The sequence below is a fragment of the Helobdella robusta genome (genome assembly GCF_000326865.2).
Source record: "Helobdella robusta unplaced genomic scaffold HELROscaffold_3, whole genome shotgun sequence".
NCBI classification, from domain to species: Eukaryota; Metazoa; Annelida; class Clitellata; order Rhynchobdellida; family Glossiphoniidae; genus Helobdella; species Helobdella robusta.
Window position 1 is genome coordinate 4,034,946 of NW_008704501.1, and position 20,959 is coordinate 4,055,904.

Sequence of the window (20,959 nt, forward strand, 5' to 3'; positions counted from 1 at the left end):
AAGCCCATAATACTTATTATACAAGATACCATAGGCCACTTGTTCAGAGACATAACAAGAACAAATCATTTGTTTCAAAAACTTATATATTTATTTAATAATAACAATTAATAATAACCCCTAATAACATGACAATAGTGAGCAAAGACGGAGAGAACATTTAACTGGATTGATCCAGGTACGGGAACCAGAGAAAGACGTTAATTCATGGAACATAGTTCTTAATCATATATGGTACGTAGAATATGTTGAACGAAATAATTTTTATCAAACGTTATCACGAACTTTTATGATAGGGCTTGAACTTCACGATTTCCTAAATCCACTACCATTCAATTTTTTCCTTCTGAAAACTAAATGAACATGGAATGTTCTATTTCCAAGTCAAGCGATAGGAAAATTCTAAAAACATAAAATAACTTGTACGTTTATAACTTCTGCGTTTGACGGAGCTGCATTATAAAGAATAAAAAAACTCTAGTCTAATTTTAAGCTGGAAGTGCACTATCGCATTCTTCCCATTATAGATCTTGCTTTTTTAATACAACATAACACATTGTGCAGTACCTAATCTGAAAGAGAGATGAAGATGTAAAGAGAACGAGGTTATAATTTGAAGCTGGACACATTATTATTTAACGAGAATCCTAGAAAAAACAATTTTCTCATTAGAGCGGAACGACCACGGAACAGCTTGTCGCATGTTGTTGTCGAAATGATGTGGTGGTAACGTGGATGCATTCAAAAGCAGATAAGTTTCATTTGTAGGGCGCAATGGATGTTTATACGATTTCGTATGTGATAACATAATCATAATCGATAACTTTTGCACATTCCACATTAAGGACAGTAGCATGAGATCTTTCAGTCAGAGCTCAATCATTTTTATTGTTGCGTCAGATCATTATTTTTTTGTTGCGTTAGATTTACATAGAACTGAAATAACAAGAGAAAGTATAGGGTAATCAAGAACATTGCGGAGCACACCTATTAAAATTCAAATCAAACGAAACTGAGATTCATAAAAAACAATCCGTCCGTTTATCAATATATAATGTACTAGTTCAGGCAATCAGCGAAACAAAATTTTATTTTTAAATGACAAGATTTCTAACATATCTATATGCTAAATGCTTCAAATATTCAAATCCACTAAAAACAAATACAATGTGTGTATCTCATTAAGTGTTTTATTAAATTTTATGAATGACAAAATATGATATCGTGAATAGATGGGAGATAACTGCATATGCAACATTTACAAAATGCTAACTGGCGGATGGGATCCTCATAGCATCAACATTCATTACGCAAAACAAATTGCGCTACATCATTTAATACCCAGCACAAAACATATCTTCGTTTGAATAATCATAAAATTAGCACATTTTAAAAAATAGCTTGAAAGTTCTATTAACGCAAAAAACGAATTGTAACATCTCAGTTTTCAGTCAATAACATTAATTAGCATGCAAAATACGGTTAGAATATTATACATTTCGATAAATGGACGACACTTAATGCTAGCGATACATTAAATGCATTAAGATTAGCTATATACAAAATTAGGTTAGCTATTTACAAATTAATAAGATTAGCTATTTACAAAGTACAAGATGCATAGAAAGAGAAAAATAAACATTGGAATTCAGAAGAAACTGTTCATGAAGAATTTAAAAATATCAAAATCAAAGATGTTCTACCGGATTTTAGCTAGCTTTCAACATCTTCGGTCTATGTAGCATACATAATATAGATAGTTACATAACTCAAAATAAAATCTACGTAAAAATAGAACACAACATCAGAGAGAAAATACTAAATACATCAGACTGGTCGACGTTGAAGTTAAAATATTTCCTATCAATATACGTTGAGGTCAAACAGCTAATACTCATTAGATTTTTCTTCTATGAAATGAATTATACCGTACGTATATAATTCAACGGAGAAGTGAGAACGTGGCCGGGAATGGGTAACAACTAACAATTCTTATACATATAGCTACATAAAATAAGGAAGGATGACTAAATTGTGCCTGCTTGTCTGCCATAAAAGACAATAACATAATTGAGAATACTTTAGAAAAGTCACGCCAAGATGATATACGTTTAAAGTTGAGTGAGTAGGCTATATCTTGCCGTTTTGGATCAAAAGAGTGCAATAAATTTTTAACATTAGATAACCACCAGTCCCGACCAGGAAGGTGAATAGTGTTACTTAATTAAGTTTAATGGTGCTTCGCAACACACAAAAACCGCAAATTTATGTACCATTATGAATATTAATAAGATTAACATATTGCACCGATCAATATACAGTCATTAAAAAAACAAGGCAAAACGATTTCACATCAACCAATAACATTCATTTCAGATAGAAATTGCTAGTCTTCGCGCAACTTAATTCACAAATTTTCTCATATTTAAACGTAAAAATATGACTCTTATGCAGCTATATTTAATCTGAGTAATTTACATTTTTAAAAATTCAAACAAATCCTTTGTCTACCGTAAAATGTCTCAGAGAGAAACTCGATCAGACAACAATTTAGAGTTATTAATAACACGCATTACGACTGAATTATTTCAGAAATTTCCCATGAGAATAAAAACGAAACCTTCTTTAACAAATCAACTTCCGAATTAAAAGTGATTTAAGATCAAAAGTCCATCAATATATACAACAGACAGCTTTAAAAAATTAAAATGACATGATTTTAATTAACACAGATAGATAGGTTAAACATTAAAAAACATAAATTAAACCACATTACTACACACTAACATATAAATATATACACAGATGAGTTTTGGATATAACACACACGCACGCACACAGACTTATTATATATATATTGATTCAATGTCTTTTTAAGTCAGATTTTCCGTAGGTACTATAATTTTGTATTGTATAATTTTTACTTATGATTTTGAGTGGCCATACAAGTTCTTTCATCCCAGTCTTTGCTGAATAAAATTATTTTGAATAGTGAATAACAATAAGCAACTAATAAAATAAATGATAAATCAAATCCTTCAGTTCATGAAGAAAAATAAATTAAGCATGAAATGAACATTACAAAAAATTAACTGAAATTAAAATTTAATAAAATAAATTACAAGTATCATTAAATAAATAACTTAAACGGTGAAACAAAATTTCAACCCAAAAGCACGACATTTAATTAGATGGTAGGGTTGACGAGATGAGAGAGGAAGTACTTATTCCTAGAGACAAAAAGCCAACAAGCCAAAACAGAAACAAAAAGAAGAATAATAAAAATGCTCAACGTCTTGCGTCGAATAAAAAATTTAAAAAACAGAAACAAGAATTTGACAAAATACGTGAATGGGTAACAGCAATACAGAAAACTATGACCAATAGGACCAGAAAAAAACTCTGACATATATTGAATGAAAGAGGTCAACTGCTTTATTCCTTTGACGATTATCAAGTCAGCCAGACGACTGGACGGCGCAAATGTCGGCACCACAATACCTCTGTGTTCAGTTGTTTAATGTTTATAATACTATTTCACTTAACGATAAAACAATTACATAATATAAAACCGTCATCTAATAGCTAACTCTCTTTAATGAATGCATTAATGACTGTATATTTATAATCAAGTATTATTAACCACAATTTCAAATTTTTATATTTATATTTATTTAAAGGTGCGAGTTTTAATGCAACTTTTTCTTAAAAAAAAAAAACAAACTAAAAAAGAGTGCAAAATAAAAAATCTTACGATTTGACTGGCTTTGTCTTTGCCTCGTTAGCAGCAACAATGAACACTGGATAGCAGAGAGCAAATATGGAAGAGCTGAAATTATGAGGGATGGATCTGTCACTATATTACTATTATATAAACAAACAAATGCCTCAAACTGAGTTAACTATTTGTATTTAAATAAACACCAAAACATCAAAATGTACTTGAGAATATTTGATTCACTGATATTTGACAGAATGTACAATGGAAGACCAAAACCAAGGAAATAAGGCCAGTGTTGTTCAATGTACGCAAATTTGTGTTGTACCTCCAATCCTGTGCAACAAATGTTGTAAACAAAGGTGGCGGATGTGGAATCGCGTTAAGTTACAACTACATTTCCTACCAAACATATTATGTAAAGCTAATGAAAACCGCCCACCTTGGAAGAACCACCTGTAGTCGTATGCATATAGGGTGTAGAGCAGCATCATGTGGTACGGGTACACAACAGACGCCAGGAACGAAAACATTCCATCAAAGTGCGTCGTGAATATGTAGCTAACCAAGTTTGCCTGTCATGCATTTTTATAGTTATGGTCAAATGTAAAAAAATTGAATAAAAGTTTACATTTTAAAAAAACTGAATTATTAAATGCTGTCACCTGTAAGATAAATATGCATTGGACACAAAATGTGAACATGAGATCAGCGTATGACATGGCGAGAGGCAGGCTTTTCGGTCTGCCCCTGAACTTTCTGTAGGAAGCGTCAGCTATGTCCTGTTCAGTGAGTGCTACTATATTACATTCAAATAACCTCGTTTCAATGTAAAAATAAAATACATTGATAAGCATCAAAATGTCAAAAAATTATTTAAAATTGATGAAAATTAAATTATAAATGAATTGCCAAGCTGGTCAATATTTAGTTGGTAGAGTATATAAATTATAAAAATATGATTAATAGAAAAAACGAAAAAAAAACCACTTTCATCCTTTAATATCTTTTAACATATTCAACAAGATGTATTAACACATTTACAAATATAATATAATTTTAATATATACTCAAAGTTAATTATCCAATCATACAATAATTCGGCATTATTGATAATTTTATTACGATCACAGGCAGATCTACACAATGTCATGTTAAAGTAGTTAAAACGTTTTGGGAAAAACATCTCGTTATAATATGAACAAATAACATGAGAAATATAGCAAAATTCAATTTTATGGAAATATGAATGATGATGATAATGACACTCACCTGACACCAGAAGAAATTGAAAACTTTCAAGAGGAAAAGGCCAACAGCAAAATACAGGGACTTGGATATCCACCAAATTATGCTGCCAATGGAGTACACGGGTTCTGGAACTTTATCATAAAAGTTCATCAGATAAATTATTATTAGATTTAACTCATAGGAAAATTAAGAGAAACTAAAATACTATTTGAATGATTGCTTCTTTCAATGTGAATATTTTTCACTTATTTGTATACTCCTCTAACAATTTAGAATATTTTTAATTTTTTAATTAAATATCATCATAAGTGTGCTGCTAGAAGTAGAATAATACTTAAAATATGATTGAAATCAAAAGAACATGCTGAAACACAAGATCATTTTTTAATAGATCAATGAAAAATTGTATAAAAATTTTCTAAGTTTTTTTTTAGGATTATAAAACAATGTCTTAAGGGCATTAATCACATTTTGTTAGGAGATTCCTCTTATTTTATTATCACAAGATTTTAAATCCAGAGACAAACTTTTTATATTTTTACAAAATTTCTCACAAAAAACGCATTCCATCTCATGTTGAAACCAAACAGCTTTTCAGCTAGAAAATTGAAATGATCAAAAATCTCAAATTTTTTTACAAATTTTCAACAGCACTAAATTTTTCCTTCATCTCTTTACAAATATATTTTTCCTCTCGGAAAAAATTTCATCTCCTACAAAGAAAAGTGATTGAAACAAGTGAAATTATTTTTAGTAAATACTCACGTGAGAAGGAAGGAAGGAGTTCAGAGCAGGAAGAGAGGACATAGTCAGTCAACAGAGCAACTGACTGCAAAATTTTCAAATTAAATTTATTTAATATTTTTGCTGCATGATACAATTGAATTCATATTAATTAAAATGACTCAAAATGCAGATGTGATTGTTTTAGTTTGCAACTGGTCATTGAAATTTCATTTGTTTTCAACATCTGCTAAAGATTTCAATATTAACTATTGGTATGAAAAATTGATTCTGATAAATGAGTGAATGACATTTAAAAGAATGGGAAAAATATTATTCATGTCAAAATATAAATTAAATTATAGAAAAATATTCAGGAAATTCTCTTATTTCAAGTAAATATTAATCCCAACTTTATTAATGACATATCTCTATCTAGCTAGACGTTACATTTTTGAGATGATAATAAATAAGTTTCTCTATTGTTGGTGAAGATGTTGGAAATTTTATTTTGCAATAAACAATAGAAATTATTCTGGCTTGTTCATTTAACTTTATTAAACAACATTCTATGCAAAAGTCACATAAATATTATGTGTAAAAGTTTCTTAAATTTGTGATTATAAAAAAATTCAAACACCTAATAAAAAAATTGCTAGTACTCACAAGAGCAAAGATGAGGTTGTACAGGCAGCATTTCCTCAATCGCTGGAAGACTGTCTCTCTATTAATTTTAAAGTCAAATTTTTCAATGATGAATAATTGAATATAAATTTCTAATTTAATTAAAATTAACCATTTCAAATAATTTTCCATTAAAAGTTCACTTTAATTCAATTTAATTGGAAAACTGAGAGTATGTATAAAGGGTTATAGCAGTCTTTTAAAAACAATTTAAAATTATTTTTCATTTACACAATGAAAATTAAAATCACAGAACATCAAAGGTTACAATTTAACAAGTTATATTTAAGGTTACAACTGATAAGAATGTTCTAGACCTCTCAGTGTTTTTTGTTTATTTTCAATAGAACTTCTTTTACTGCTAAATAAATGAGTGACCAATAAAAGCAATAATTTAAGTCTTTAACCAAAAGTAACACTTTATTAATTAACTGAGAAAAAAATTAATGTCTGAAGATCAGTCACAAAATGAAAAAGAAAATGTCAAGATTAAAAAAAGATTATGATTATGGAAACAAATAGGAAAGAATAAAGGTAGATGTGATTGGCCCAACAATTTCTTAAAATATTTAGAAGTGGATCATTGTTCATTGATTGATTAAAAAAAAATGAAACTTTCTTTTTGTCTTGTTTAGGGAAGGTTAATGTTAAATTAATACATAATTAATAAACAAAATTAATATTAAGAACTATTCATTGAGAAAATTTATATATCATCAGGCAGCTAATGGATATTAATGATGATAAATAATGAATTCTTTGTTTGTATCTGAATCTAATGATTAGATTAGACATTAGATTCTAATCTAATAAACTGTGGAGTGCTTTTATGTTGTTACACCTAACTCCCTCAAACTTGAATATTGACTTAATGAGTTGAATTAATAAAGAAATATAATGAAGATCTAAGAAGGGTCACCTGCACCACCTTTTATATTTTTACTTACTAAAAGCACAGAAACAAAAAAAAACTAATTGAAAAGTGAAAACCAACAAAAAAATGATTACCTTTCTTTTAGGTCAACAGAATTCTTGCTGTCAAACGATGGCTTGTTTCGATTGGCAGCCCTCTTCATAGCCTGGACACTTGGGGGTCGCTGGGGCTTCTGGGCCACCCTCTCTCCTGCTGCTGATAAAGCTTTTTCTTCTTCTTTGTCTATTTCTATGATAGCTAAGATACCAGAAAGTGAATCTTTCACACCACGAAGAAAATCAACTAACTGATCCATCTTCCTTTTCTGTTGATATTTACTTTCGAATTAAATTGCAATAATTACAAATTAGAAAGCAGAAACAAAAAAAAATTCAACTTTGAACGTAAAAATCAACATTTGTTAGATTAACTTTTAAAAAACAATTTTTCTGAAATGCACGAGACAAACACTAAGACAAAAGAAATAAAGTCTACAGGAAGCTAATACTAATAAATTGATTAAAAAGAAACAAAATTTTAGAACACATTTAATTTGGTATATTTTAATTGTAGGCATGTGTGATTTTTATATTTAATAATTTTATTATATTTTTTATAAATAACCATTTACTTACAATAATTTGTACTACCGGATCCACATAGAATCAGAATAATTTCTATGACTTTATTTCAATTTTTGTAAATGGCAGCGCCGGTTATTTTCTCTAATTTGACCCTCGTTCGCGTTATTATTTGCAAAGGTTTTTAATAAATGTCGGCAGGTTTTTTTGACGTTGTTCCTTGCTAATTACCATTTTTAAAAGTTATTTAAATTAAATGAGCGAAAATAGACAAGATGGGTTTGTTGGGAGTGAAAATGATGAGAAAAATAACGAATCTTGTGATCGGCCAACAATTGTACTGACGGATGAAAAGTCAAGTGACGGCAGTGAAAGGGAAATTTCTGACAATAAAATAAAAAACAGGGATGACAATGATGACAACCATTGTCCGCATAAACCACTTAATCTGCTGTTATCACAAGATGTAAATATTCATAATAAAAAAGAGATGTCATCATCATCTACTCATCATCATGATCATACAACGTCATTTTCTCGTCATATTGCTCCTAGTCAATCAGACTCAGATCCACATCTTCTCAACCAAACGATCGAAAATGTCCTTGGATCTCCATTAGATGCCCATGCACAAGGTATCATATCCGTGGAAGGAAACATGATTTCATTCGTAGCTCACAATCTTAATGAATTGTTGAAAAAAGACTTGGGTAGTATTTATTCTTTATTGTTATTGTTATATTATAAAATTATATCTATATATCTTTTATATTTATTCATTATCATATGATTATAAAAATATTATAAATAAAGTTACTTGCATCAAAACTCAAACATGAACATATATTAATCAATCTATCTATTTTATAGCATTTTTATTATACTCTAAATTTTTTTAATTTATTAAAGTTTTTTTTAAATATGATTTAATTTAATGCAATATTTAAAAATTTAGTAATATGAATTATAAATTCCTTAACAACTGCTCAGAATCTTGATTTCATTTTAGCAATTTTGTATTAACTTTTATTAAAATAGTGAACTGTGAATGATAAATGATTAATAATTGCTTCCACAAAACGCAATCAATATTTTACATTGTTATTATTGAAGACTCCTCTGCATCAAGTTGGCCCCCTCTAGATGTTTATTCCCGATCTCAGAGTTCCAGTAGCCTCTCAAGTTCCAATTCGGGCTGGTCCAGCATGCCGGTGACTGGGGAGTGCAAGTCGACCAGGTTCCATCATTTCTAAATCCATTCAAGTGATCTTTGTCAGAAATTTGTGATGTTTGTGTAATTGATGCACACGGGAACAATTTTTACATGGCTAAGTTATGGTTGAAATGAAGATTTAACAATTTAGGATCTTTGTTTGGGTTACTTTATCAAGTAGTCATTCCATTCCAAGCAGTCATGATGGAACCTGGTCATTAATCATTAAAGGGGAATGTGTTTTTTTATAATTATATATGCTTTTAAAATTGTATTTTTTTCATAAATTTTTCAATGAATAAAAAAATGGGTCAAAAAATAATTTTTAAAGATATTTGATGAGCCCGGAAGAAATACCTGCAATCAACCCAAACATTTTGAATGAAATGGAACAACATACAAAACTTGTTGCCACCAACCTTAATGATGTGATGAAAAACTTTCAAAAACAAATGCATAAAGTACTTCATGAGTTTTTTTTAAATCACTAATTCGTTTACATCATTTTAATTCATTATTTTAATAAAAAATAGAATTTATTAGTATGAAATCAGTCATCATTGACGTTTTTTTCATAGTGTTGAGGAAGGTGTTAATAATAATATCTATGATGCTATTTCTACTTATTTCTACTCCAGATATCCAACAGTTCATTCCAATGTGTGTCTGTCTATAAGGAATCTGTTGACCTGACTTGTGATTCAGTGGATGCCAGCATCAAGGTAACTGGTCTATTTCATTTCCTCTTCCATATGATGGTTCAGTGATGATATTTTTTTAAAATTTTGCCTACACATTCAAGTCTATGTATGCATTGATTGCCAAATGTGAAGAACTTGGAAACACTGTACAGCCGATATACAAAATTCAAAGCCAAATGTGAGTCAGGAATAATTACATTTTGAATTTTTATGAAATCATAATTTAAAAGATTTGCAAAATATCATCTGTTAGCAAATAAAAATATAATAATATTACTTATTTAATTGAAAATTTTTTAACGTATTTTACATTAATCTAGCTACAATTCATTTTTAATATAATCTAGCAAAGAAATAAAGCGACTGCTAGATGTGTTTGAGAGGCAACTCTCTGATGAAGAATGTTGAACTTTGGACAAACCTGCTAGCAACATGAAAAACTCAATTTCACCTCCTAACCTCAATAATTCATTTTCTACTAAATTATTTATTATTTGTACTGTCGTGAAAGTCCTGCTATATTTTTTTTTAAATTTTTTCACAATTACATTTTTTTATTTATTAATGTTGAAATTTGTATTATTTGGACAGAAATTACTGCTTATTAAAAGTCACACAGCTGTTCAATTGTTTTTTATTTGGTTGACAAAATATCGCATAACTTGACATAGCGAATTCATTCCAAATATCTTCCATTCCCATCTCCATCCCTTTCCCGAAAAACATTCCCTCCTTGCCATTCTTAATAAACATCAAACATTATCTATTACAAATTAGGCAAGTTATGTGATGCTATCTGTCGTTTCCGGTTACTATATATCAAAAACGTCTGGAGTTCCATTATTAAATTATAGATTTAAAACTGCAAATTTAGTAAAAAAAAATAAAACTACCAGCTTGATTTACTATATGTGCGCCGCATTCCAAAAAAATATCGAGCTATAGTAGTGTGTGTTCAGTACTAATACATTATAATGATGATAATAACCATATAAATAGAATCTATATTCTATTTAGGTATATGATATTAACTATTTGGTCGATTCAAAATACAATATAACAAAAGCGCGAGATTTTCATTGACAAAGAATACATTTGATAACTACATGAATGTTAAAAAACTACCAGCTTAATTCACTGTACCAGCGCCACATTTATAAAAATCGAACTATTGTGCCTAGCACATAATGATAACTATTCGGTAGATTCAAAATACTATATATCCAAAACGTTGGGATTTCCATTATCAAAGTGTACATTTTTATTTTCAGAAGATTGAGTACTACATGAATGTAATAAAAAAAAACTACCAGAATAATTCACCATACCACTGCCACATTCAAAATAATATGCTAATGCTGAAACTCAAAGACCATCATATGTGTATGATGCGGTGTATATATGATATGTATGTGCGACGTGTGGTATAGATACTACGGACCTTGTTTGCAGCCTGGAAGTTCAGTTTTAAAGTGTTGAATATCATGTAAGCAGTTTTCCCTGCTTTTAAGAGAGCTGCAATGAAAAAACTTCCAGTTAAAATGAGTGGTTATCAATTAATAACGTGGAAATTGTTTACGAAAACAAAATCGCATTCGTGTTGGTAAATTAACTAGTTCCGCAGTCCAAAGTTTTTTCGACTATTTCTTAAGTTCCAATTTTTAACAAATTATAATTTAAAGAGAATCGCAAAGTGAATGTTAGCGTCCTAGTGCATATATCCATGTCCCAATGTCGCTTGATGTTGACGATTAAAACTGGTTATGAGGTCAAAGTTTAACTAAGATAATAAATGTATTTACTCACAAATATTTACTGTACATTTTGTTTTCAAGTATTCAAAAATATCGTCCAAAGTTTATGAAAGATGCGTGTAATTTTAACTTGAACAACTCGAAAAATATCTTTTCAAGTTTTTGCACTTTTTTGTTTGCCGATATCAATATCCATTCATCCACGCAGTCATGTAAATTGCAAGCAAGCTATATTGAATTCAAAAATATTTTTCTGTTAGTATCCTAATTTCAGAGAGTGTCTTGTCTCAATTTCTGTAGCACAGCGAATGACAATCATATAGCAAAATCTGGCATCTAATTAAATAGTAGAACGCATGCTTCTTATTAAATGTCATCTGATTAGACTGGGTGATGAATGAGTTCAAGAGTTATTATTTGGGAAATGATGTATATTAAGATATATATGTGATGTGTAATTCACATTAAACAAAACAAAAAATACATCACAGAGTTGTGTAATGTGTGTTCGTAGCTTAGGTCTGCAGAGGACAGCTGCCTGTAAGCAGCGAGCTGCCGAAACTGTTGAAATTTATTCAAGAAAATCCAAACTCGGACTTGACCAGCAAGGCAATAAAAAATTCATCAAATATTACTGGCTTGCAAGAGAAAGCATGACCTATACAACCAGTCAGATTCAGTGATCTTGGTGTCATTAGTATGGCGCGCCAATAAAAATTTGCGTTACTTGTTAAAATAGAATTGTCATAGTTTGAACAAAATAAATTATTTGGAAATTCATTGGAATTAGTATAAATTATTTATGATAAAAGTTAGTTAACCTCTTCATCTCAACCACGCTTAGAAAAAATGATAAATAAAAAGAAGCAAACTCATTCATTATACATAACTATTTTCCTTTTAAAATCCTGAAGGCATGCTTTATTGTTATTTCATTTTGAATAAATATTTTAACATAATGTGTTTGTTTTTGCGTGTACACAAGCAAGACGTTGCGGCGCAATTTTGTTGGTGGTGGTCCCCGTCATGTCTATCAAATATATTTTTAAACGCGCGCACACACACACACACACACACACACACACACACACACACACACACATATATATATATATATATATATATATATATATAAGGCCCAAACAAGCTCGCTTTTTCGCAACGACACGTTACAGACTTGATATCCAGCAGGACATTTCATATAATTTATGCATTAATGATGATGAGTTGTAGCAGCATCGCTGAGAGGACTTGGTTAAGAGAGAACTGTGCGTGCGGGGAATGTTTCGACGCTGTAAGGTCGCAGAGGAGAGTTTCGTTCTATAGGTTTGAAAAAAAATTAATTTTTAATGTTTCAGTGTTAATATACTACAAAACATCATTAAGGTTTTCAAAATTACTTACTTCAGTTAATTTAAATTTTTATTAATTTTTCAAAGTTTAAGATACTTTTAAAATATTCATCATAATTTTATATGTTTGTGTATTTAATCTTATTTTAAAATTTCAAATCGTTTTAAACGAAGGTTAAATGATGATTCTCTCACGATAAAAGAAGTCAGTGAAACTTTAGATGCAAATTCAAGGAAGCAGATCAACATCACGTGGTCTGATGGACACCAATCTCACTTTGATGCTGATTGGATGCAACTTCAAAGAAATCAAAAGTCGAACTTTACTACACCAAAAATTTTATGGAACGCTGAAAAGGTAGGTGACAAATTTTGAGCTTTTATTTGCTAAACATTTATCCACACAAACACTGACCAAGAAGCGTTTGTTAGATATTTAATCAAGTTATTTCAAGCGAGAAATAAAAAAATATTACTACATAGACTGAGAAAAACGTGAATGTTTAGAAAATTATGTTACTTTTATTTCATTTAAAATTGAAGACAATATTGAAAGTTGTTCTAAGGAAAACTTATTTTAAAGATTTTTGCTAGTAGTTAAAAGGCAAGAAACTTTAATAAAATGGAAATGCTTATTTAAATAAAAACTTTAATAACATAATTAAAAAGTTATTTTGTGCCAGATACAAGGTTACTTGGCAGAAGAAGCAGTAACATACGAGCAAGTGCATTCGGATAAGAACATGAGCGTTATAAAGAAAGTTTGCGAAAATCTGCACAAGTACGGTTTCGTTGTTATCAAGAACGTTCCAACAACTCAGAAACACATGGAGGAAACGGTGGAAAAGATTTCTGAAATCCGCCCAACGATTTATGGGAAGAGTACCTTGATAGGGATCGATCCCGACGACGAACTCCTCAGCGGGTATCCCCTAAATGGGGCCCTGAAAGACACTGCTTACGATGACGATGATCTGCAAGTTCATGTGGATGGCACTTACTTCACTGAAACTCCTGCTTTCGTTGTTCGTTGAAAATTTGATTGTTCCATCAGTGACGATTATTTTTAAATCAAAATATTTTCTTAATAATACACTTCTAAAAATAAAAATAAGTTTAATTAAGATATTATGTTTAGGCCCGTATTTAAATTTTTCAGGTATTATTCTGCTTGAAGGCAGCGAAGGTTGGTGGGGAAGCAGTTCTTGTCGATAGCTTCCACGTGGCCAGCCAACTCAAAACGTCATCACCAAAACTCTTTCATTCTCTTGCCAACGACATTGTTACGTTCAAGTTTGTGCGATAGATTATATGGAAAAAATAACTTCAAAATGTTTTTGTTTTGTTTTTTAGTTTGTGAAGCTCTGACGGGCACAAATTTACATCGCTCTCTTATAGTTCAACTTTTAGTATGACAAAGGCTGTACTAACTACAGCATCCGACGTACCTACATGCACAATGTGAATGCACACGCACGCACCGCGTCGTTCACGAATCATGCGTGGCATACGATAGTTTTGAGTTTCGTGCAGACAGTATTCGAACCAGGTCAATGCGGGACACGAGCCCTTCTGCCGACTAGATTAACTCCCCAAACTTGTCGGTTTACTCACAACCTTCAATTTCAAATTTTTACAAAGTTTTGATAGAATCGATAGAAAATGAATGTTTAACATGAATGAACGTTGTAATATATTTTTATTATTTACTGACGTTGAATGTTGTCAATTCAAAGCTATATTGACGACCAACGTACATACATTGCAAAAGCTCCAACCATTGCGGTTGATCCAGTTTCAAAAGAGTTCCAATGCGTCAGATATAACCACCTGGACAGAGGACCACAAAAAATATTTATCACTAATTCAACTGAAGATCCCGCAGTGGCGACCAACGTCATCAACGGAAAGCATGTTCCTGGCCAGGACAATTTCGACGATACAGAAGAAGCGAGGTTTTACGAAGCGTTGTCAGAATTTTCTAAATTGACAGAGAAAGAAGAAAATGAATTGATATTAAAGTTGAAAGAAGGTGAGCTGATTATAGTGGATAACTGGAGATTGCTGCATGGGAGGAAGGCCTATGTACCACCGAGAATTCAAGTCCATTGTTTTCTTCACAGAGATAAATTTCTCAGTAATTTAAAATTGTGAATGTTTTTATAACAACTTAAATTTATGTTGACAAAAAACAAATGAGCATTACATTATATTGTAAAATTGTTTCTCGATTAAATGATGTTTTTAATCGATCCGATCCGAGTTGGTTTTTCAAAATTCGTTTAAAAGCGTTAGTCAATATGACATAATAATTAATATTAATGTCACGTGTTTCATTCAGTGATTCTCTCTCTCTTTTGTGTGTGTGTATATATATATATATATATATATATATATATATATATATATATATATATATATATATATATTAGAATTCTAATGAATGGTGTCAAATCAAATTGTGTTCCTGCTTTTATTTAATATAAAAAGATACATTTGTACTTGACAACAGCATTCATTATTTAAAAAGTTGAACCAAATCATTATACAGTAATACCCCTCCCCAACGACCTCCCCATTTACGACTCTCTCGTTCCTGACCGTTTAATTTCTGACGGATTGTTTTCACATTTAAGCGTCACTCCCGATCTACGACTCCCTCCAAAACCCGACCAACGGCCATAAAAAACACAAAACAATTATCATTAAAACGTAAAATTTACCATTTTTTTGATGTGGTTTTGCGATAGTTGACGTCGAAATTTGCATATCAGTGGTCGCATGATCCAAGAGAAGGCCCATTGAAGCTGTGGTTCTTTGGCACAATGAATTTACGGCATCTAACGGGTAGCTGTATAAGTATATGAAACGTCACAACATTCATTCGTTTGTTCATTCCGGAAACAGAGCAGAGGTATCTGAGGAAACGTTATAGGATTGAACAAAGAAAATGCCAGTCATTTGTGAAGGCTATGCTCCTGAAAACATTTTCTAAGTCGTTGATAGGGAGTACCACCGCATATTACACAATTTAATTATTTCGCAGTTTCGCAGCATATAAGAATAAATAAATGGAGGCCCTTGTGGCTTAGTTTTTAAGATCGCCAGGTGATTCTTAGAAGTGCGTGCGTTGACCAGATTCGAATTTGACAAAAAGGTCTCCGCCTATCACATGCTTCGTATGGCGTTTATTTATATACGATTATTCTGTGTTGTCGATTCCTCTGGACGTATGAGGAGCGTAAGAGAGAATGGACCTCATTAATTCTTTAAAGTAATCGCGTGCTGATACAAACGTCGAACATTGAGCTAATGTAACTGCGAAGGTGCGTTGTAAACATCATCGCGCATATTTTTGGTGTCTCCTGCCTGACTACGCCGCTTCTTGCTTCTTCATTCTATCCTATCGTCATCCTCATTTTCTCAAAATCTCTAAATGAATTTTTTCGGACCTTCTCATTTAGCTGATGGGCGATAAGGGCGGAGTTATTTTTGGATTGGGTGACGATGAAACGACAAGAATTGAAATAGATACAAAAATCTCATCTTCAGTTCCTTTCGGTTTTCTGACTGGGGATCATTCAAGTTTAGTCTTCAATCACGTTGACTCCGATCAAATTGTATACAACAGCCATTTCAAACAACCAAAACTCATCGGCAAATATTTGCTGGGTGATATATTAGGTGAAGGTTCTTATGGTAAGGTCAAAGAATGTTTGGATTCTGAGACCCTAGCAAGGCGGGCCATTAAAATCTTTAATAAAAAAAAGTTGAAAAAAATTCCAAATGGTGAAGCTAATGTTAAAAGGTCAAGGATTTCCTATAAATTTTTTAAATAAATATTTAAAATTATGTTGATCTAGTACTAGTTTTGCCTTTATTTGTTCTTGTTGTAGCCTTCTATTATTAATTAATAATAATAATTTATTGCATTTGCCATATTCAAAATTTTGCATTATACACTCACACTTCTTAGCAAACATATATGAAAACAATTTGTAATCTTGCTGGTTTTTATTTTTGGGCATTCTACACCTAGCAATAATAATAGCTGATTGGTTTTAATTTAAATTTCAGCACAGTATAATAGTCTTGAATCAGTTTATTTGCCCTTGATATATAAACAAAGTTTAGCATAGTTCTCTTTTAGTTTGAAGAATTCTCAGCTACCACATATTTTTCTTTTCCAAACTTATATTTGTAATTTTTTAAAAAGTTTGGTATAAAGTTTAAATATCTTTTATATATTATTAGTAAAAATAATAATTTTTTGATATGTAGTATTTTTTTCAATTTAGCAAAATGGTTGTCGTGTAGGGAATGTGCATTGTTATTTCTACACATCCTAATTTGAATGATTGAAATTTATTTATTATCATAAAATTTCCATATTCCACTTAGAGAACTACGACTATTGAAACGACTGCACCATCCAAACATCATCGAAATATACGACGTACTCAGAAATGATGAAAAACAAAAACTCTACATGGTCATGGATTATTGTGTCATTGGACTACAGGAATTGTTGGAAAGCACTTCAGCCAAAAAATTTCCTATTTATCAAGCCCACAAGTAACTCACAGAATGATTTACTTTCTGATTTTTTCTATTGTATTACTTTTAATTGTTTACTTCAACACTCAAAAGTATGACATTTTCCGTTATGTCTAATAGTATTATAATAAATGTTTCCACTTGTTTGTTCATCCACCATAGTTACTTCTGCCAGTTGATAGAAGGACTGAGCTATCTGCATGGAAAGGGCATTATACACAACGACATCAAGCCGGGCAACCTTCTACTCACAAACAATGGGACACTTAAAATTACTGATTTAGGTGTCGCTGAAGTCAGTTTTTAGACACCCTTTTATTTAAATCAACTTTTTTCTATTAATTGTAGAAACAGAAAAGTTGATAATCTGCATTGTTATGAGGGGTTAACAAATATTAACACAAACACAAGGCCCTTGATTCCTTTGCCCCCGATGACACGTGCACCTTGAGCCAGGGCTCACCAGCGTTTCAACCGCCTGAGATTGCTAATGGGGAAGATAAGTTTTCCGGATACAAAGTTGATATTTGGTCGTCTGGTGTTACTCTGTAAGGGGTTTATCATAGTGATTTGTTGTTATACATGTTGTTCTGTTGCTGTTTATTTTGTTTGCTTGTTGTATGTTCTGTTTTATCTGTTAGCTAAAGGTTGTTTGTGAAGATGGTAATGTGTTATTTGATTGCTATATTATTAGTTGGTTGTTCAATTTACTGCCAAGTTAATTATTCCTATACTCCAGTAGCTTGTTAATTGTTAGCTATATAAATGCATCATCTGTAACACATAAATATGATCATCATTACACATAATCTTAATTGCATGTAAGTAAACATAAAATAAATTGATCACACTTTCAACTAAAACTGGTGTTGTAATTTGTGCTATGGTGTTGCAATCTGCACGCACACACGCATGCACATACATACACCATGCATATTAATATGTATACATGCATATTATTATATATACATGCATATTAATACACACACACACACATATATATATATATATATATATGTATATATATATATATATTTGATTGACAGGTACAATCTGACCACTGGCAAGTACCCATTTGAGGGTGAGAACATTTACAAGCTGTATGAGAACATTGGCAAGGGAGTCTACACCATTCCAACGGGAGTCGATGATCTCCTTCAAGATCTCCTTAAAGGTCGTGGACTTCATATTTATTATTATTGTTGATGATATTATTATTATTATTATTAGTATTATTATTATTATTATTATTGATGTTGTCTTTAATATTATATGGCAGATGTCATCATTACACTCGCACACACTCGTTATTATCACTGTTGCCATTTCATTTTATGATGGATACATGTTGATTGAGATTCTAAGATGAGGCACTTTTTAATATGTTACTAATTGCTCTTTAGCCCCTTCCAACTTCCACTTTATTTTCAACGTCCTTAATTTTACAACACGGCATGTAATATAGTTATGGTGGATTCACTGTTTGATTGGTTATTCATTTTAAATTGTGAAATTTTTATTTTGCCGTATCACAGGTTTGTTGGCATTCGATCCAAAGAGAAGATTTTCACTGCAGGAAATTAAAGCGCATGCGTACGTTGTTAAGTATTCGCATTTTTTGCTGCTGGATTTGTGTTTGGAAAGAAATAAAAATTATTAATTTACAATTTGTAGCAGAAAGCAAATTTTTACTCCGAACCATGCAATCATTCCTAATTTATTTACGTCGTATACATTCCAAAATGTGGAACCAGGTGGATGCGCAAGAAACACTCGCGCATTCTCTACGAGGAAGTGAAGATTCCACCGAAGCCTGACTCATCCGACCCCCACAGAGGTATGACCGTTGTCAACAGCCTCTGCGACCTCTTCGACCTGGCCGAGGATCCCAACGAAGACTTCAACAACTTTCCAAGCATCCAGGAGAGGTCGTTGTTAGAGGAGGAAGAGGAGGAGATGATGATGAGGGGGAGGCAGGATGGAGGTGCTATTATGGGGGTGCACATTGAGGGGGCGGGTGATCGCAGGTTGGACGGAGGGAATGGAGTCAAAGACACATCCGGGTTATCTCTTGGTTGGTTTATTTGCTGTCGCTTGTTTCTATTAATAATTTTATTCCGTTGTGTACATTATTGCTGTTGATATTTGGAATCTTTCTCATAGTTTAATTTTTTCTTTTGCTTTGAAATGTTTGTTGAGCAGTTTTATCTGCTTATAGGATTCTGTAGTTCAAGTTTGGCAGTGTTGTCTTGTAACATTTCAAATCTTGATAAATATTCATGTTGAAAAATGGGAATATGAATGGGCTAACTTGTTACTTTATTGAAACACTGGCCACCAATGAAACTATTGCAGGGAATGTAAATGAAATGAGTTGCTCTCCAACCAATGGCGGGCGGGCCACAAGTTCATCTGAAGGAAAGGCAGCCACCAAGAAATCAACATCACACAAGTCCAAACCAACTTCATCATCGTTAACTACAACAGCCACAACTTCAACAACGCAACCGCAACAACAGCAACAACAACACCAACAACATCATCATAAGAAATCAAGAACTCGAAGTTCCAGGTTCAAGTGTCGACAGTCCTGATACATTTTATTTGAAATATTATTACTTCAATAATTCAATTGTTACTACAGAACCTTATTAATATTTTTATTTTAATTCCTAATTGAATGGCGGTTAACATCAACGTCACCTTTACGATCATCATATTTTTGTATTGTTTGTTCATTATTTGAAATAGGTTTCTTCATCGTCAGCTGCACGGTGGTAGATTCCACCTTAAAATATTCAGCGATTTGGTCATTCGAATGTGTAAATATGTTTCATCAACATTTTGTCGATAACTTCACACAATCATTTTAATGTCTTGAAATTAAAATTTGCACTCAATTGATTTCATTTCATCATCTTTTTTTCATCATCATCGTTATCACTGAGGAAGACGACGACATCAGTGCCATCATCATCGTCGTCATCATCATTGTTTTAAGTTTTGTTTTTAACATATTTTCTAGTTATTATTTCCTAGACTTTTATCATCGTCTTCGTCATCATCACCATCTTACCATCTGATAATTATTTTTGTAAATATATTTTTTGAACAAAGATTTACACACTGGTCCGAATTTTGTATGCACACAGCCGATCTTTCCCCTTTTAAACAAGCCTTTTAAGTGTTTGTTTATGATAATAATTACTATTAATTAATTAATTAGTTGACTAATTAATTTTGTTTAGTTATTAAAAATCAGTTTATTATTTTATCTAGCCTGCATCACCTATCATCATCAACCACATGCAACAGATTTCCATTCAGAAGCATTTTATGTATTTCTTGTCTTGCATAATTATTAGAAGATTATCTAAAGATTGAGGTGTCGAAATAAATTTAGCGGTAAATAATTAATTAACTAATTATAATTATCAATATAGTGATTACTTTGTTTTTCTTAAATAAATTCTTTAAGTCACGGTGAATAATACGTAGATGTATGCATTTGA

General features: G+C 31.4%; 4 protein-coding genes across 4 annotated transcripts; 3 read left to right on the forward strand and 1 right to left on the reverse strand.

The window, feature by feature from the left end:
* Positions 1-3,750: 3,750 nt before the first annotated feature.
* HELRODRAFT_161400 (hypothetical protein) lies at positions 3,751-7,605 on the reverse strand (the record flags this gene model as incomplete). Its single annotated transcript, XM_009021323.1, has 8 exons — positions 3,751-3,829; positions 3,943-4,054; positions 4,161-4,293; positions 4,384-4,500; positions 4,991-5,100; positions 5,735-5,798; positions 6,359-6,416; positions 7,385-7,605. 8 exons carry the CDS (start codon positions 7,603-7,605, stop codon positions 3,751-3,753), a joined length of 894 nt encoding a protein of 297 aa, XP_009019571.1.
* A 521-nt stretch (positions 7,606-8,126) lies between these two features.
* HELRODRAFT_188603 (hypothetical protein) lies at positions 8,127-12,221 on the forward strand (the record flags this gene model as incomplete). The annotated part of the gene is made up of 5 exons (XM_009021324.1): positions 8,127-8,583; positions 8,984-9,107; positions 9,415-9,544; positions 9,722-9,805; positions 12,030-12,221. The coding sequence occupies 5 exons, from the start codon at positions 8,127-8,129 to the stop codon at positions 12,219-12,221; spliced, it is 987 nt and encodes a 328-aa protein (XP_009019572.1).
* A 539-nt stretch (positions 12,222-12,760) lies between these two features.
* On the forward strand, positions 12,761-15,925 carry HELRODRAFT_161402 (hypothetical protein; the record flags this gene model as incomplete). The annotated part of the gene is made up of 7 exons (XM_009021325.1): positions 12,761-12,864; positions 13,065-13,248; positions 13,574-13,915; positions 14,050-14,183; positions 14,627-14,993; positions 15,641-15,737; positions 15,798-15,925. 7 exons carry the CDS (start codon positions 12,761-12,763, stop codon positions 15,923-15,925), a joined length of 1,356 nt encoding a protein of 451 aa, XP_009019573.1.
* Positions 15,926-16,226: 301 nt separating this feature from the next.
* Positions 16,227-20,300, forward strand: HELRODRAFT_94423 (hypothetical protein). The gene is made up of 8 exons (XM_009021326.1): positions 16,227-16,698; positions 17,292-17,465; positions 17,610-17,742; positions 17,859-17,995; positions 18,494-18,624; positions 18,983-19,040; positions 19,202-19,521; positions 19,803-20,300. Exons 1-8 carry the CDS (start codon positions 16,358-16,360, stop codon positions 20,039-20,041), a joined length of 1,533 nt encoding a protein of 510 aa, XP_009019574.1. The 5' UTR covers positions 16,227-16,357; the 3' UTR covers positions 20,042-20,300.
* The last annotated feature ends 659 nt before the right edge of the window (positions 20,301-20,959 follow it).

Excerpts from the sequence above, each read along its gene's own strand:
- HELRODRAFT_94423 (XM_009021326.1), top strand. The coding sequence starts at position 16,358 with ATGGGCGATAAGGGCGGAGTTATTTTTGGATTGGGTGACGATGAAACG. Across the intron at positions 17,466-17,609 it reads CCTATTTATCAAGCCCACAA|TTACTTCTGCCAGTTGATAG; the intron begins GTAACTCACAGA and ends CATCCACCATAG. Across the intron at positions 18,625-18,982 it reads TCAAGATCTCCTTAAAGGTC|GTTTGTTGGCATTCGATCCA; the intron begins GTGGACTTCATA and ends GCCGTATCACAG.